General features: G+C 51.9%; 1 protein-coding gene across 8 annotated transcripts; it reads left to right on the top strand.

The window, feature by feature from the left end:
- The first annotated feature begins 539 nt into the window (after positions 1-539).
- Morn3 (MORN repeat containing 3) lies at positions 540-11,520 on the top strand. 8 transcript variants are annotated; one of them, XM_033762455.1, is made up of 7 exons: positions 540-632; positions 3,693-3,852; positions 6,148-6,305; positions 8,002-8,161; positions 10,148-10,332; positions 10,463-10,557; positions 10,945-11,023. In XM_033762455.1, exons 2-6 carry the CDS (start codon positions 3,708-3,710, stop codon positions 10,541-10,543), a joined length of 729 nt encoding a protein of 242 aa, XP_033618346.1. In that variant the 5' UTR covers positions 540-632; positions 3,693-3,707; the 3' UTR covers positions 10,544-10,557; positions 10,945-11,023. The 8 variants fall into 8 exon arrangements, with proteins under 8 accessions (XP_033618346.1, XP_033618345.1, XP_033618342.1 ...); XM_033762454.1 differs by having other exon boundaries at positions 10,463-10,549; positions 10,945-11,020; XM_033762451.1 differs by lacking the exon at positions 10,148-10,332 and having other exon boundaries at positions 10,945-11,520.
- Positions 11,521-16,474: the final 4,954 nt, after the last annotated feature.

Genomic DNA, 16,474 nt, shown 5'->3' with positions numbered 1-16,474 from the left:
ACCACTGAGCTAAACCCTAACCCAGGTCTATGGCTTTTAGTTTTCCCCAAGACTAAGGACTGAACTCAGGACCTTTGCACTGAACACTTTTAAATTTTTTATTTTTTTATTTTCCAGTACCGGGGATCGAACGCAGGACCTTGCGCTTGTGAGGCAGGCACGGTGCCACTGAGCCAGATCTCCGGCCCTAAATTTTTAATTTTGAGATAGGGTCTCCCTAAATCAAGAAATTGCCTGGGCTAGCTTTGAATTTGCCATCTTCTTGCTTTGGCCTCCTTAGTAGCTGAGATTACAGGCCTGGGCCACTGTAGCCCGCTAGGACTGTGGCTCTGGGGACTTGAACCCACTTGTGTATGTGACATGTATGTATCCTCCAGGGCTGGCGTGTACAGAACTTCCCGCGGACTGCCACAAGACTAAGAACCTGCACGACAGTGGTTCGCCCTTCAAAATTTCCCGCTACAGGGTCTCAGCAGGAAGGGGCGGGCTCTGCAGGGCTGTTTGCTGGGCAGCGCGTTACCATGGCGACCCTGGCGAGGTGGCGCAGCCACGAAGAACTGCAAGGGCCAGGCAGGGAAGCCGCGATCCGTCGCCGCCGCCGCCGGGGCTCAGGAAGGTGCAGGTGGGCGCAGGTGAGCCGGGCTGGACCTGACCCCGCCCCTTCCTGCTTTTTTAATTTTTTTGGTACCGGGGACTCGAACTCAGGTCGTCCTGTGGCAGGCGATGGAACCACTGAGCTAAATCCCCAGCCCCCACTGTTACTCTTATTGGGGACAAAATAAGCTGGGCTTGCAAGCCTTTCTTTTCCTCTGTACAGCTTTGTAATGAGGCTGAAAGCTCCCCTGGAGTAGAGCCTGTGTTCTCCAAAGTTTGGGGCGTGGGGTGGGGGTGGATTTTAAGGTGCACTGGTGAAGAGGTAACATCAGGAAACGTCACCTGAAAGTTATTAGGCTTGCGCTGAGGGTGTGGTTCTGTGTGGAGAACTTGCCTACCATGTACAAGGGAGTAGCTTTGATCCTCACCACCGAGAAGAAATGAAAGGAAATCAATTAGTCAGGACTCTCTTAATATTCTGAGTAAACCAAGGAAAAAGTGTCAGTTTGGCAATTTGGGGTTAACGTGATCTCTCTCTCTCTCTCTCTCTCATATTGGAGTTTGAATCCAAGGCTGTATTTCCAGCCCATTTTTCGCATTTTAAAACAGAATCTCACTAAACTGCTAAATTGTCAGACTAGGTTTGAACTTGTGATTCTCCTGCCTCAGTCTCCCAGAGTGCTGTTTGTGCCACTGTGTCTGGCTTCAAACACACACACACACACACACACACACACACACACACACACACACACACAGAGTTTTGCTATGCCTCCACTATGAGATTATAGATGTGCATCACCATGCCTGGCAACATCTATTTTATTTTATTATTTATTTATTCATTAGTACTGGGGATTGAACTCAGGACCTTGTGCTTGTGAGGCAGGCATGGTGCCACTGAGCTAAATCCCTGGCCAGCAACACCTATTTTAATTTTGCTTATCTTTTATTTTATGGTTTACTGTTTCGCTTTGAGACAAGATCTCAGTACTTAGCTCAGGCTGATCTTGAACTCACTATGTAGCCTAGACTGACCTCAAACTTGTGGCAATCCTCCTGCTTCAGCCTCCCAAGTCCACCCAGTATAGCTCATTTAAAAGAGACCTTAGAGCATAGCCAGCTATAAGCCATGGTATCAAAATAAGACTGGAGTTGAGTTGGTCCTTTTCAATATTTTTATTTTTTATCGTTATCTTCCCCTTAAGGTACCTAGTAGTATTTTGTTTTGTTTTGTTTTTAGTGATATTGTGTAAAGTCTACATTTTGGATAAATGTATCAGTTTTTAAAGTGAGTTGATTTAAATACAAAAATGGATCCTAGAGCAGGTGGTACTCAGCAGAAAACAATATGACATCGAGGCTAATCTGGTGCCTGCTCCCAGATTATGTTCCCAGTTTTCTTTGCCTGCGATGGTTTTCTGTCTTCCTGGGCATGACAGTCAAAGTATGGGACAACCAGAATGGTCCAGGCCTCGCTGCTGTCCCAGATGCAGAGCAGGGCTCTGCCCACCCATGTCTAGGCACCAATAAGTAGAGTCAGACCCTGGAAGTCTGAAGTCCCAGGAAATCCTTTACTTGGAGAAAGTGAAACGGCAGAGGGAGAAGGAAGAAAAACAGGGGGAGGGTGCTGATAGCCTACTGTGTGCAGGCACTGGGCATGGTGGAGACAGCGCTCGGGGGAGGGGCTCTGCAGGGTGGGATATTCCAGCCCCATCCAGAGGGAGAAGGTAGGACCGAGCTTGGTTTCTGAGAACACATAAGGATGCTTCCAGTGCAGACTGGAAACCCCAGTATTCAACCAGGAGCAAAACCCTTTCACACTGCTGCCCCAGCCTGCCAGATTCCCTCTTCCCTTCCTGAGCTCTACTGGGACTCTAGACTGCCACACCATCCGGCAACTGGCAGGTGTGTGCAAGACTGACTACCGAAAGGGCAGTGTAAAGTATAAATGTAGCTGGGCAATCCCAGCACTCTGGGAGGCTGAAGCAGGAGGATCACAAGTTCAAGCCCAGGCTGGACAACTTAGTAACTTAGCAAGACCTCGTCTCAATAAAAGGTGGGAATGGCTGGGGCCATGGCTCCCTAAAGAAGCCCCAGGGAGAGAGACAGACATGAATGTGTGCCCTGAGGTCCTGAGGACACGAGGAACACAGTCATGGGCTCCTAGACACTGTGAGGAGGCCCTGGGCCACCCAGCATCCCTCAGTGACTCCATCAGGTGGCACCAGGAACACAGCCAGGTATGGTGGAAAAAAAGAACTAGGTGATGGGGTAGAGGCATACACAGAGTGCTAGTGCGCCCGGGACTGTCTTGGTTGTTTCTTTTGGTTTTTGTTATTTTTTTTTTCTTTATAGCGGAGATGGAACTTGGGTCCTTGTGCTTTCAAGGCAGGCAGCACAACCACTGAGAAAAATCCCCAGCCCATCTCAGTTTTAACACTGAGAGTCTGACTCCCAGGAAGTCTTTCATTTCCAGAACTGGTTGTCCCTGTGGAGGCAGTCTGTCCATCTGGCCAGCTCTCCCAATAGTTCTCATGCTCCTGCTGAGGGTTTGCCACTGTCCCATCCACCGGCTAGCTGTTTGCCAGGCACCCCAGTCTCCTTACATGGACCGCAGTGCCCCGAACCACTGTGCCCTTCCCCCTGGGTTTCCTCTAGACTTAAGGATCAGCACCCGGGAGGTTGGTCATTCTGGTCCTCAAATATGTGTCTGCCGGGCTGGGGATTCAGCTCAGTGGTTCCTCCACCTGCTTCACAAGCACAAGGTCCCGACTTCAATCCCTGATACCAAAAAAAAAAAAAAAATGTGGCTGTTGTCCCTCTCCAAGGTCAGCTTCTCCCTGGTGCCATCACAGCCCCTGGTTCCTGCTGGTCTCCCTGGGTTCCCAAGCAATTGTGCCATCAGACCCCCTCCCCAGGAGAGGCCCCCAGAGGAGAGGATAGCAGAGGGCGATTCCAAGCACAACAGGGTCCCCGCCAAAGGCTGCTCACCTGCACTGGGTCTCAGAACGCACATGACTCCCCCACTTTGCTACAACAGGAGCCAGGCATCACACAGGGTGCCCTGAGCCGCTGATGTCCTTGCCCCCAACCAGCACCCCGTGGCCGACATGCCAGTCTCCAAGTGCCCAAAGAAGTCGCAGCCCCCGTGGAAGGGCTGGGACGAGAAGGCCCAGAAGAACGGGCCGAGGCACCAGGTGTACACTGTGAACGGTGACCACTACACGGGCGAGTGGAAGGACAACCTGCGACACGGTGCGTGGGGACCTGTGGGGGTGGAGGTGTGCAGAGCTCCTGGGGACAGACTCGGCAGCTTCAGAAGCCATCTCTGGACACTCATGAGACTAACTGGGCCACAGGGCCCTAGGTCCGGCCAGTCCTGGTGATACAATCTAAACCCTAATGGGGGAAAAAGTTTATTGGAAAACCTGACCAAGCTTCTAACTTGCCTTGGAATTCTAGAGAGTTCACTTTTTCTTTTGAGACAAGGCTTCACTATGTAGCCCAGGTTGGCCTCAAACTTGCGATTCTCCTGCCTCAGCCTCCCATGTGGTGGTGACAGGCATGTGCCACCAAGCCTGGCTGTGTACAAGTTTTTGCTTGAACATCTGTTTTCAGTTCTCTCTGGAGAAATGAAACAGAATTTCTGGGTCAAAAGGTATTCTATGTTTAACTTTATTTATTTTGTGGTGCTGGGAACCAAACACAGGGCCTCACACATGCTAGGTGAGTGCTCTACAGCCCCAGCCTCTTCTCTGTTTTCAACAGCTTTTTGGCTTTTTAAAGATTACACATGTAAGTGAGATCACGAACTGTGTGTCTTTCTGCACCTGGCTTATTTCACATGTCATAATATTCTCAGGTTCACCCGTGTGGTCACAGTGACAAGGTTTCCCTCCTCTCTCTTCTTCCTCTTCTTCTTTTTTCTTTTGTTTTTAGTGGTACTGGGAATAAAACCCAAGAAGCACTGAGCTAGATTCTCCAGCCCTTTTTACTTTTTATTTTGAGACAGGATCTTGCTAAGTTGCCCAGTCTGCCCTTGAACTTGTGACCCTCCTGCCGCAGCCCTCCAAGTAGAATTTCAAGTGTGTACCACCATGCTCAATTTCAGCTCCTTTTTCAAAGCGGAACAATAACCCTTTGTCTTTGTCCATTGTCCTGCTTTGTTTTTGGTTTTGTTTGCATTACTGGGGCTTGAACCCAGGGCATTCACACTGAGCTACATCCCCAATCCTTTTTATTTTTTGAGACAGGGTCTTGCTAAGTTGCTAAATTGCCCAAGCTAAACTTGAGCCTCCCAGAGTTCTGGGGTCCCAGGTGTGCATCATTTCGGGTACACTGGGAATGTGGCTTCGTGATAGAGCACTCACCTAGCATGTGTGAGGTCATGGGTTCAGTTCTCAGTACCACACACACTCAGATTGTCCCATGAGATATTCTCACCTCCATTTTACACTGGAAGACTCTCTGAGGCCCAGAGAAACCCAAAGAATTATTTTTCAAGGTTACAAAGTTCATAGGGACAATGTTGGCTTTATCCCAGGCTATCAAGGACCAAGACGTGGTGAATTAACCCATGCAAACACTCCATCGGTTCTTACTCATGGTTGGGCGTGGTGGCGCACACCTGTAATCACAGCACTCGGGAGGCTGAGGCAGGAGGATCGCTGTGAATTTAAGACCAGTCTGGGCTACATAGTGAGACCTGGTCTCAAAAAAAGAAGTATTTTACTCATCCTTTTGTTCAGATCCCCCTGTGAGAGATGGACAGTAGATAGTAAATGTCAGAGTAAGGGAAGCAGCCATTGTGGTAGGAGCCTCCAAGGGTCACGGAGACAGCGGAGGAAGGGGAGGGTGGTCAGGGGAGGCCACATGGAGAAAGCGGGCTGAAGCACGGCTTGCAGAAGGGAGGAAGGAGACCCTGCAGATGAGGGTTCCAGGCCAAAGCACAAGCCGGTGCAAAGGCTCCGAGGCAGGAGCACAGCTGGTATGAAAGCCAGAGTGGCTGGACTGCAACCAGGAAAGGGGCAGGGGAGGGGAGGTCCTGGATTAGTAGGACATGTGTGTTTAGAACTCAAGAAAACATCCAGAACACATCGTGGGAACCCTGGCCACTTGAAGTATCCAGGTGGAATTAAGAGGTAAAGATAGGTGTGGTGGCATACACCTGCTATCCCAGTAATCAGGAGGCTGAGGCAGGAGGATCACTGAAAATTCGAGGCCAGCCTGGGCTATAGTGAGTTCAAGGCCAGCCTGAGGTACACAGCAGACCCTTCTCAAAAAAAAAAAAAAAAAAAAAAGAGACAAGGCTGAAATGCTGGGAGCAGAGTTCTTACTCTGTCAGCCTGGTCTGAGGGCAAAGGACTACAGAGATGCTCTTTGGAGAGAGGGGACTGCCCTGAGGTTCTCCTGGGTGCTCTGTCTGAGAAGAAGAGCATGCCCTGACTCAGCCTACAAGAACATCTGGTGCTCATCCTGAGGCCTGGCCAGGCCCATGGCCACCAGCCTCAGGTGGTCATGTCTGCAGCGCTGGCCCCTCTCCATCACCAGGGAAGGGAACCCAAGTCTGGAAGAAGACAGGAGCCATCTATGAAGGGGACTGGAGGTTTGGGAAGCGAGACGGCTACGGCACCCTCAGCCTGCCTGAACAGGAGACAGGAAAATACAGAAGAGTGTACTTGGGCTGGTGGAAAGGTGACAAGAAATCCGTGAGTGTTCCCAGCATGCCCTGGGGCATGGCCAGGCAGGGTGCGCGCGCGCGCGTGTGTGTGTGTGTGTGTGTGTGTGTGTGTGTGCGCGCACAGAGAAGCAGTCAGAGATACCTGGGAAGCCAAGTGTGTGGTGGTACACACCTGCATTCTCAGCACAATATGAGGCTGAGGCAGGAAGATTGTAAGTTTAAATCCAGCCTGGGCAACTAAGCAAAACCCTGCTTCAAAACAAAATTTTAAAAATGAAAGACACAACAACAAAAAACAGGCCTGAGAAAAATGGGAGGGTCTCCTGGGGAGAGATCGGGGTTGCCAGATGGGTGGGAGAAGGAAAGGGTGGAGGAATGGTCAAGGGTTCTCTAAACAAAACCCAGGAAACAGGAAGCAAGAGTGGCAGGCCCGGGAGGAGCCCGGTGTGGGGTGAGGCCTCCTCCACCCTCTTCCCCTTGTTTCCAGCTTCCTTTCCCCCGGGTGTCCCTTTCTGAGAATGCCCCTTCTGTTGGGCCTGGGTCAAAAGGGAGGGTAGGAAATTGGACCGAGAAAGCAGGGGCCACGCCCTCGGGCACAGTCAGAGAGAAAGAAGGGCATAGAAGCTGCCCAGAGGCGCACAGGCAGCCACAATGACCAAAGTGGGGACGCATCTCTTCAGCTCACTCTCACAGACTTGGACAGATCCTCACCATGGACCATGTTGACCGGTAATGACAGTGTCCCCAGTGAGAGGTGGTGATTCACACCTGCGGTCCCAGGTACTTGGGAGGCTGAAGCAGGAGGATCACATGAGCCCATGAGGCCAGCCTGTGCAACATATGGAGATTCTTGTCTCAAAAATAATGACAGTAGTATTGTTATTGAGCAGCTACTATTGTGAGCCTGGGATGTGTATGCCACACTTGAATTAACTCTCAGAATAACTTTCACCATCATTTCCATTTTACTGATGGAGTCACACCGGAAGACACAAAGCATTAGCAGGTGTAGTGGTGAATGCCTGCGATTTCAGCACTCTGGGAGTCTGAGTCAGAAGGAGCGAAAGCTCAAGCCCAGCTTGGGCAATGGGGAACAGAGGCTGCAGAGTAGACATGGCTGCTTGACCCAGCTTCCCAAGTGACCTGCAGGCAGTGCCTGATCCTGGGGGTTGGATTCAAGTGTGGCCTTTGGGTTCATTTGTCTGAGGAGAAAATTCATAGCCTTTATCTGATCCCCAGAGGTGTCTGGTGCTAATGGGGCCAAGAACAGAGTTGGCTGGGAGTGCTGGCCCTGTGTGAACAGATGAGCGGTTAAAGATCTTTCTGAGCTGGGCAGGATGGTGAACTCCTGAAATCCCAGCAACTCAGGAGGCTGAAGCAGGAGGATGGCAAGTTGGAGACCAGCCTTGGCAACTTAGTGAGACTCTTGCCTCAAGATCAGAATAGAAAAGGGGGGGGTGTGGCTCAGTGGTAGAACACTTGCCTAGCATAGTGAAGGCTTGGACACAACACACACACGCGCACATGTGCACACACATGCATGCACACGTCTGGCTGGCTGTGGGGGGCAGAGGAGGGGAAGGGACAGAGAGAAATGACGGGGCTGCATGACCTCAGCAGCAGAGAGCTAGAAAAGCAGCTCAGGTATGCAGCTTGGGTGCCTAGCAAGGTGGAGACCCCTGAGCCAGGCACCTCCATAAACACAGCCACCTTCCTGCTTTCAGGGCTATGGAATCCAGTTTTTTGGACCCAAGGAATATTATGAGGGTGAGTGGTGTAGCAGCCAGTGCAGCGGGTGGGGCCGCATGTACTACAGCAACGGTGACATCTACGAGGGCCACTGGTGGAAGGACAAGCCCCACGGGGAGGGCATGCTGCGCCTGAGTGAGTGCCCGTCGCCCCGCCCTCCCGCAGGCCCCGCCCCACACGGTCACATTCCTCTGGGCAAAGCCAGCTCCTTAGGGGGTCCTTTCTTTTTGGGACCGGGGATCAACTCAGGCCCTTGCACTTGAAATCCTAGCTATCCAGTAGGCTGAGGCAGGAGGATCCAAAGTTAGAGGCCACCCTGGGCAACTTAAGAAGACTCTGTCTCCAAATTAAAACAAACAAAAAAAGACTGAGGATGGGGCTGAGAGGTATGAGAGGTACAGTGTCTTTGGATTCTATCCCTAGTGTCCTCCCCACTAAAGAAAAAGGGGAAAAGTGCTAAAGACTTCTTAGGAAACAATGACAAAGGAGATGAAAACAGGGGCTGTTGGCTGGACTTCTGGCCAGGGAATGCCTCCGTGAGGAGGGGACACTAGAGCATTTCAACAGAGACCTGAAGGAAAGGAAGGAGCCAGGCATGCAGAGCCAAGGGGACCCCACTGCCCTGCTCTCAGGCCTTGCACAGCTCCTCACTGGCCTGGCCAAGTTCAGGCCCAAGAGCTTGGCCCACTCACCTTTCTGCTTCACCTCCCTCCTTGGGGCAGCTGGGAGGGCTAAGGTGGGTGTTGGCTTTGCGTTGCTGGGACAAAACGCTTGAGAACAACTTTCTGGAGGAGAGGGTTTGTTTTGGCTCATGGTTTCAGAGGCGGAGCCCACGGTCAGCTGCTCCGTCCTGTCACGGTGGAAGGGGCCCGACGGAGGCTGTTCACCTCATGGCAGCCTGGAAACAGAAAGAAAGGGCAAGAGCTAGATAAGAAGGGTCTGGGGCCAAGATACAGTCCCTGAGGCCACCTTCCTGTGACCCATTCTCCTCCACTAGGCCCCCACCTCTCTTTTTAAGTGCTGGGGATTGAATCGAGGGCTTTCTCCCTGAGCTACACCCCTGGCCCTTTCGAAATTTTTAAATATTAAAAATATTAGGGTCTTGCTAAATTGCTCGATTGCTCAGACTGGCCCCAAACTCTCAATCTTCCTGCCTTAGCCTCCCTGGGTGCTGGGGTTACAGGCGTGTGCCACCACGCCCAATGGGCCCTGCCTCTTAGGAGCCTATTCAGCAAAACATGGGTGATGGATGAGGCTAGAACCCTGGGATCCAATCACTTCCTAGAAGCCGCACTCCTAACACTGCTGTAAGGGGAACAAGCCCATCGGGACAGGGAGCCCTATGGGGGACACTTCAGACCCAGAACTTAAGAGTGGCCGCTGTCCGTCCAGCTCCAGGCAGCCTTCTCTGAGCACCGCCCGAGTGGCTGCACTCAGCAGGTGCCCACTGTGGCCAGTGCAGGGCGGGAGGAGCAGTGGATGCCCCCTCCTCTCCGTGCCAGCCTGCCTGGGTTCAGAGCCCAGCGCTGGGACCTCAGGTGATTTGCTTCAACTGTGCTTGGATCTCTTCATCTGTAACAGGGGTGGAGCTGGGGGTGATGGTGCACACCTATAACCCCAGCATTACAAGAGGCTGAGGCAGGAGTTTGAGCTCAACCTGGGTGACTTAGGAACTTGAGATCCTGTCTCAAAGTAAAAAATAAAAAGAGCTGGGGATGCGGCTCAGAGCAAGGCCTCAGGTTCATCCCCAGTGCTGCAGTCAGTCGGTCACCCTCAGGCAGGGATGGAGCTCAGCGGCAGAGCACTTGCTTAGCGGACATGAGACTCTGGGTTCTCCCCAGCACCACAAAGCACAATACAAAACACAGAAGCTACTTCCGAGGCTTAAGGCAGAGGTTAAACGATGCTTCTGTTGTGCCACACCTTCCTCCTTCTTTTCGGTATCAGGTATTAAACTCAGGACCTTGCACTTGTGAGGCAGGCGCGGTGCCACTGAGCTAAATCCCTGGCCCCGTGACTCACTTTTGCATGGAGCTCACTCACCAGCAACCCTGGGCTGGTGGAAGCCCCAGCTGCAAGCTGGCTGTGCCCCGTACCTACACCCGCCCCGTCCCTCCCCAGAGAACGGGAACCGTTACGAGGGCACCTGGGAGAGAGGCCGGAAGCACGGGAATGGGCGCCTCTTCCACCTGGACCATGGCCAGCTGTTCGAGGGCTTCTGGGTGGAGGACGTGGCCAAGTGTGGCACCATGATCGACTTTGGCCGTGATGAGGCCCCTGCACCCACTCAGTTCCCCATTCCCAAGGTAGGCAGCCCTCCAGGGTGCTGGGGCCGCAGTGAGAGAGGGCCGGGCCCTGGCTCAGATCCCAGCCCTGGGAGATCCAGGACCGTGTCTTCGGCAGGCTGTCCAGCGCGTCCCTCTCTCCCTGCTGCAGGTCAAGCTTCTCGACCCCGACGGTGTGCTGCAGGAGGCCTTGGCCACGTTCACCAAGACAGAGGAGGAGGAAGGAGACTGATACCTGGTGAGGAGGTGGGCAGGCCTGCCACCCTCCAGGGCCTGGAATGACACACAGGTCTCCTGGGGCCTCCTGAGGTGGGGCAGAGAGAACTGGGTTCTTGTTTTTGTTTTCTGAGATAGGTGCTCACTATGTAGTTTAGGCTGGTCTTGAACCTGTGGTGATCCTCCTGCCTCAGCCTCTCAAGGGCTGGGATTACAGGCATGGACCACCTGTCGCCCCTGAAGTCTAGCCCTGCCCACATCTTTGGACTCTGGGCCTCCAGGGTCAGTGTTCTGGATGAGGTGGAGGTCCAGGCCTCCCTGGCAATCTCACATTTGCAGCCCCCCGTAAAGTGGGTGCAGGTGAGGCTTTGAGGAGGCTCCCATCCAGGTTTTCAGATGTGGCCCCCTCCCCTGCAGGAACGACCTTGTCAGCAGCTGCTTAGACGGGCATGGCCCCTGGGAAGCACAGCTGCCCTGGGCAGCGAACGCCTTCCAGCACTGGGGTGCTTGACCAACAGAGGGGGCAGTGCTTCTCTCCCTGGCTGGCCTTGGGGGCCCTCCTGTCATGGCCTGCGCCCTGTGAGCACGAGACAATAAAGAACCTGGCAGTTTCCCAGGGCCTGTGGTATAAAGAGGCGGTGGGAGGGCTCGGAGAGAAGCCAGGTGGAGGAAGATGGGCTGCGGCATAGGGTTACCTGAGAGGTACAGAAGGGCAGTGCGCTGCTAATCTCAGATCCAAGATGCCTCTCAGGACCTGCAGCCAGCCCCTGCCACACTGGCCCCGCCAAGCCTGGCCCCTCTTCGCACCCTGATACAGGGTCACAACCTCGGGATCCTGTGGAAGCTTTAAAAAATATGACGGCTGGGCTTGATGGTGCATGCCTATAATCCCAGCACTCAGCAAGCTGAACCAGGAGGAGCTGTGCAAATTCTTGTCCAGCCTGGGCTCCATAGTGAGACCCTGTCTCAAAAAACAACAGGGCTGGGGATTTAGCTCAGTAGTTCTGCTGCCTGCTTCGCAAGCACAAGTCCTGAGTTCAGTCACTGGCACCAAAAATAAAACAAACAAAACAACAAAAACCTTTAAATAGATAGATGGATAGGCTGGGAAGGGAGCTAGGTGTTAGAATGCTTGCCGAGTATGCATGAGGCCCTGGTACCCTCAGTACCACACAAAACAACAAAAACAGGCTAAGGATGTTGGGGCTCCCTGCCCAGGATTACCTGTTCATTCCGTAGGGAATTCTGACATGGAGCTGGGTCCAAGAACCTCTGACCTATGGGCCATGGGACCCTCAGGTGGCCTCAGTTGCTCTCCCTGTAAAATGGAACTAAGCAGTCTTTTAAGGCTTTGACAGCAGGTACAGTAACATACTCATGTTAACTGTGGAACAGCCACAAAGAAGCATCAAACAGCACCCCCCCCTTTTTTTGAGACAGTGTCTCATCATGTATTTGAGATTGACCTGGAACTCACTATTTAGCCCAGGCTGATCTCAAACTTGCAGCGATCCTCCTGCCTCAGACTCCCAAGTGCTGGGATTACAGGCATGTGCCACCATGCCCGGCCCTTTTTTTTTTAATTTTTGAGATAAGGCCTCGTTTTGTAGGCCAGGTCAACCTCCAACTCAGAGCAATCCTCCTGCCTCAGCCTCCTGAGTGCTAAAATTACAGGTGTGTGCCACCAATCCTGGCATTATTAGGGGCATTTTATTTTATTTATATTTTTGGTACTGGGGATCAAACTCTGGACCTTGCGCTTGCAACGCAGGCAGCAGAACCACTGAGCTAAATCCCCAGTCCTAGTGGCATTTTAGAGGAGAAAACTGAGGTTCAGGAAGGTTCACAAGTCACCAAGTTAGTACTGTGTCTAAACCTGGGATCTGTCGTTGGGCATGGTGATACACCTTTGTAGTCCCAGCACTCGGGAGGCTGAGGCAGGAGGATCGCTGTGAGTTCAAGGCCAGCCTAGGGTACATAGTGAGTGAGAACCCACATCGTGAGACCTTGTCTCAAAAAAACACAAAACAAAACAAAAACAAAAAACCTGAGACCCACTTCCTTTTAAGGTATGAAAAGGGTCAATGCTTTATAAAACCATTTTGTTTTAGAAAAAGTGAGAGGGAGAATGTGCTTGTTTATATATTAAACGTCATCAGAGGGAAACACAATAAACTGGTGACCCAGAAATGGTGTGGGAGAACTTCACATTGCTGTATTTGGAACCATGTGAATGTATTATCTACTGTGTTTGAGATATAAATAAACCTTAGACTGTACTCTTTGTTTACTTATTTGGAGGCAGATTGAACCCGGGCCTCACACATGCTGAGCATGTGCATTGCTACTGAGCTATGCTCTGGCCTCATCCTGTGCAGGAAGGACCAGTACTGGCCTGTGTTACTTGGTTGTGGGCATAGCTGGGTGCTGGTCACTAGGTTCTGGGGACACAGCCTGACCTAAGTCAAGAGTCTCCAGGGGGAGCGAGGGGAGTGGAAATCTACTTGTTTTCTGTCCTTTGTGGTACCGGGGATGAACTGAGGGGCTCGCTCTGACCTACACAGCCAGCCGGCCCTTTTATCAGATAGCATCCAAGCTACCCAGACTGACCTTGAGTTTGTCACCCTCCTACCTCAGCCTTCTGAGTGCAGTAAGTCTGACTTAACGAATGTTCTCCCAGAAAGGAACTTGTTCACAGAAGTCAGGAACCGACTCTAGCTGGGATTTCAGGTGTGAGCCACTGTGCTGAGCAACAGGCTGGTGATTTTTGAGTCCAGGAAGTTTAGGAAGAAGAGCCTAAGACTACAGGATCATAGCCCAGCCAGGTGTGGTGGTGCACGCTTGTGATTCCAGCATTCTGGGAGGCTGAGGCAGGAGGACTGCAAGTTCCAGCCCCCCCGCCCCAGATAATTCAACAACTTAGCAAAACTCTGTCTCAAAATTAAAAATTAAGGGGCTGGGGATTTAGCTTAGTGGTTTCACTGCCTGCCTCGCAAGCACAACTCAAGCTTGATCCCAGTACACAAAAATAAAATAAAAATTAAAAGGGCCTAGGATGTAGCTCAGTGTGAAGGCCCTGGGTTCAATCTCCAGGATGCCAAGAAAGAGAAGGGAGTGGGTATCTTAGAGAAATGTACAAAAGATATCCAGGGCTTCTCTGGGGAGAGGGGTTTGCACACAGGGCCCATGCCCAGTGTGGCCGGTGCCTGGCCAGAGGGCGGTCCCGGGGACAAGGGCGCAGGGCAGATCTGAGTTACGGTAGGGACATGCCTACGAGGTCCATCAATCCCAACCCTCACTCCAGCCAGAGGGCTTTCTCCACTGGGCTTCAGAGACAAGCAGGAACCGTAAACTCAGGGCCTACGTGGGCCTGACAAGTAATGCAGTTACTAGGGAAGCCGGACCGGTGTGGGATGAGCGGCGAGCAGTGCTATTGTGGCACAAGTCAACCTGGGGAAGGGGGCGGTTACATCTCAGCTCCGGCCTTGTCACTTGGTGAGATGGGCCCAGGGCACACCTCAACAGTCAGCCCCACTAACATTTCTGCGAGGGCCTCAGCTGTGTGCCAGAGTTTGTGGACTGAATACCAGCCATGTTACCCAACTTCTGTGAGCCTCAATTTGTTTGGTTTTTGGTACTGGGGACTGAATTCGGGACCTTGTGCTTACAAGGCAGGCAGCGGAAACTCTGAGCTAAATCCCTGGCCCTCTGGGGCTCAGTTCTGTTACCGGCAGAATGGGAGGACACAAGTCCCCAGGCCTAAGGATGCTGGCTGAGCTCGGGGTAGCCTTGGGCATCGTGGTGAAATGGTTTTGCTCTGTTTCCAACGGTACCTGGCAAGATCTCACAGAACACCCCCAACACACCACACCCTCATTGTAGCAGCGAGAAAACAGCAGAAGCCAAGAAGACAGAGCGTTCTACAGAACCACGGGGCTGAATGCTTCAAAAATGCTCATGTTACAGAGGACAGCTGAGGGACTGACCCTCACAAAAGGTGGCCAGGCTCCCACTGCACTGCTAGGAAGGACGTACCAGGGACAGATGGGAAACTGAACTTCAGGGCCAGTTTGCCCGAGCTGGGTCACCGAACTGTGGCCATGCAGGGGAGGGGCCTTGGCTTTAGGATGAAGTATTCAGGTAGAGTAACCACGAGGTCTGCAGCTAAGGTACAGGGTTCAGGGACAGACACAGACCAACCTAGGGCTTTTGTTTTAATTTTGGTACCAGTGGCCAAACTCAGGACCTTGCGCTTTCAAGGCAGGCGGCAGAACCACTGAGCTAAATCCCTGGCCGTTTTTGGTGTTTTGAGATAGGGTCTTGCTATTTAGTTCATGTTGGCCTTGAACTCACTATGTAGCCCAGGCTGGTCTCGAACTCTCAGCGATCCTCCTGCCTCAGCCTGTGCTTGGATTACAGGTGTGTGCCACCATGCCAGGCTTTCTAATTTCAGTATTTGTGAATTTACTCACTTGCTAAGGTATAATGCTAGGGACACTCAGCTCCCATACTATGAACAAGGATCTTTTTACAGTCTATTTAGTGTCACAGTTTTGTAGTTTTTGGTTTTTTCCCAGTGCTGAGGTTCAAAGTCAGACTGAATCCCTGGCCCTTTATTGGTCCTTTTGGTGCTTACAGTGGAACCCAGTGAGCTAAGGATAGAGCTCATTCACAGATGCGAAAGCCTTGGCTTCAGTCTCTTTAGCACCAAAGGGATCTGTGTGGCACTCTAAACCCATGAAGGCTATAATGTGTCTCACAGATAGCCGGGCATGGTGGTGCACACTCAGGAGGCTGAGGCAGGAGGATCGCTGTGAGTTCAAAGCCACCCTGGGCTCCACAGTGAGTTCAAGGCCAGCCTGGACTACAAAGAGAGACCCTGTCTCAAATTTTAAAAATGTCTCACCAAGAAAATACATGTATTACATTTCAATCAATTCAAAACTATTACATGCTGTTGTCTAAAACAGATTAGAAAATTTATAACTGGAAAATGCATGTATTCAATAAGCTTTGTTCAGGCTTGAGCTACATTGCACTTGGCCCCAAGTTCAATGGTCATGGAACAATATAAAGAAGAGTTTAGACAGAATTAGACCCAGAAGGTAGCATCTTAGTAGCAAAATATCAGGCCCAAGGCTGGCTCCTGGCTTTCTCCTAGGAGCAACGGTTCCACATCTGCTAACACGATGTTCACAATTCATGGGGACTTCCCAGAACGTAACTGCCTCCAACAGAAAGAAACGATTGTGTGCACATTTTGGTGACCAGTCATGCAGCCTTTCTGTGTGCTTGGAAATTCCTCCCTGTTCCCTCCCAAAAAAAGGTTAAAAGCTCTTTTATTTTTGCAGTGATGGGGATCCAACTCAGGGCCTCCTATAAGCTAGGCAAGGGCCGTGCTCCAAGCTACATCCTCTGCCCCCTCTTTTTTTATTTTGCAGTACTGGGCATTGAACCCAGGACCTTTGTACTGAGCTATATCCCCAGCCCCATTTTTATTTTTTATTTTGACACAGAGTCTCCCTAAATTGCCCATGCTGGTCTCAAACTTGTAATCCTCCTGCCTCAGCCTCCCAGAGCACTGGGATGACAGGTGTGTGCCACCGCCCCTGGCTCCCAAGTTTTTAAACTCTTCTTGGAAGCTCAGCTGAACAGGTCACCAGGAGCGATCACACCAGGCAGCTGAGCCACAACACACAGACACAAGGAGAAGGTGTCCCTTAGGCGTATATTTCTGTGTTCATGCATGCGCGCGCGCGCGCGCACACACACACACACACACACACACACACACACACACACGCTCAACACCAAGTTGGGAAGGAAGTGGGGACGGAAGTGTCTTGGTGGCACTGGCACGGGGGTGGAGGAAGGGGACAAGAGAGCATCTGTCCTCGCTCTGCCCCCACCGCCTCCTCTCGGAGCTGGAAGAACAGGAAGTGCTGAT

Source organism: Fukomys damarensis, unplaced genomic scaffold (genome assembly GCF_012274545.1).
Source record: "Fukomys damarensis isolate Sample0158 unplaced genomic scaffold, DMR_v1.0_HiC HiC_scaffold_12, whole genome shotgun sequence".
NCBI lineage: Eukaryota > Metazoa > Chordata > Mammalia > Rodentia > Bathyergidae > Fukomys > Fukomys damarensis.
This window is presented reverse-complemented; position numbering and strand designations above follow the sequence as displayed.

Coding starts and splice junctions, on each gene's coding strand:
- Morn3 (XM_033762451.1), top strand. CDS start 3,708: ATGCCAGTCTCCAAGTGCCCAAAGAAGTCGCAGCCCCCGTGGAAGGGC. Junction 8,162..10,462: donor GGAGGGCATGCTGCGCCTGA/GTGAGTGCCCGT, acceptor TCCCTGCTGCAG/GTCAAGCTTCTCGACCCCGA. Junction 10,558..10,944: donor GACTGATACCTGGTGAGGAG/GTGGGCAGGCCT, acceptor CCTCCCCTGCAG/GAACGACCTTGTCAGCAGCT.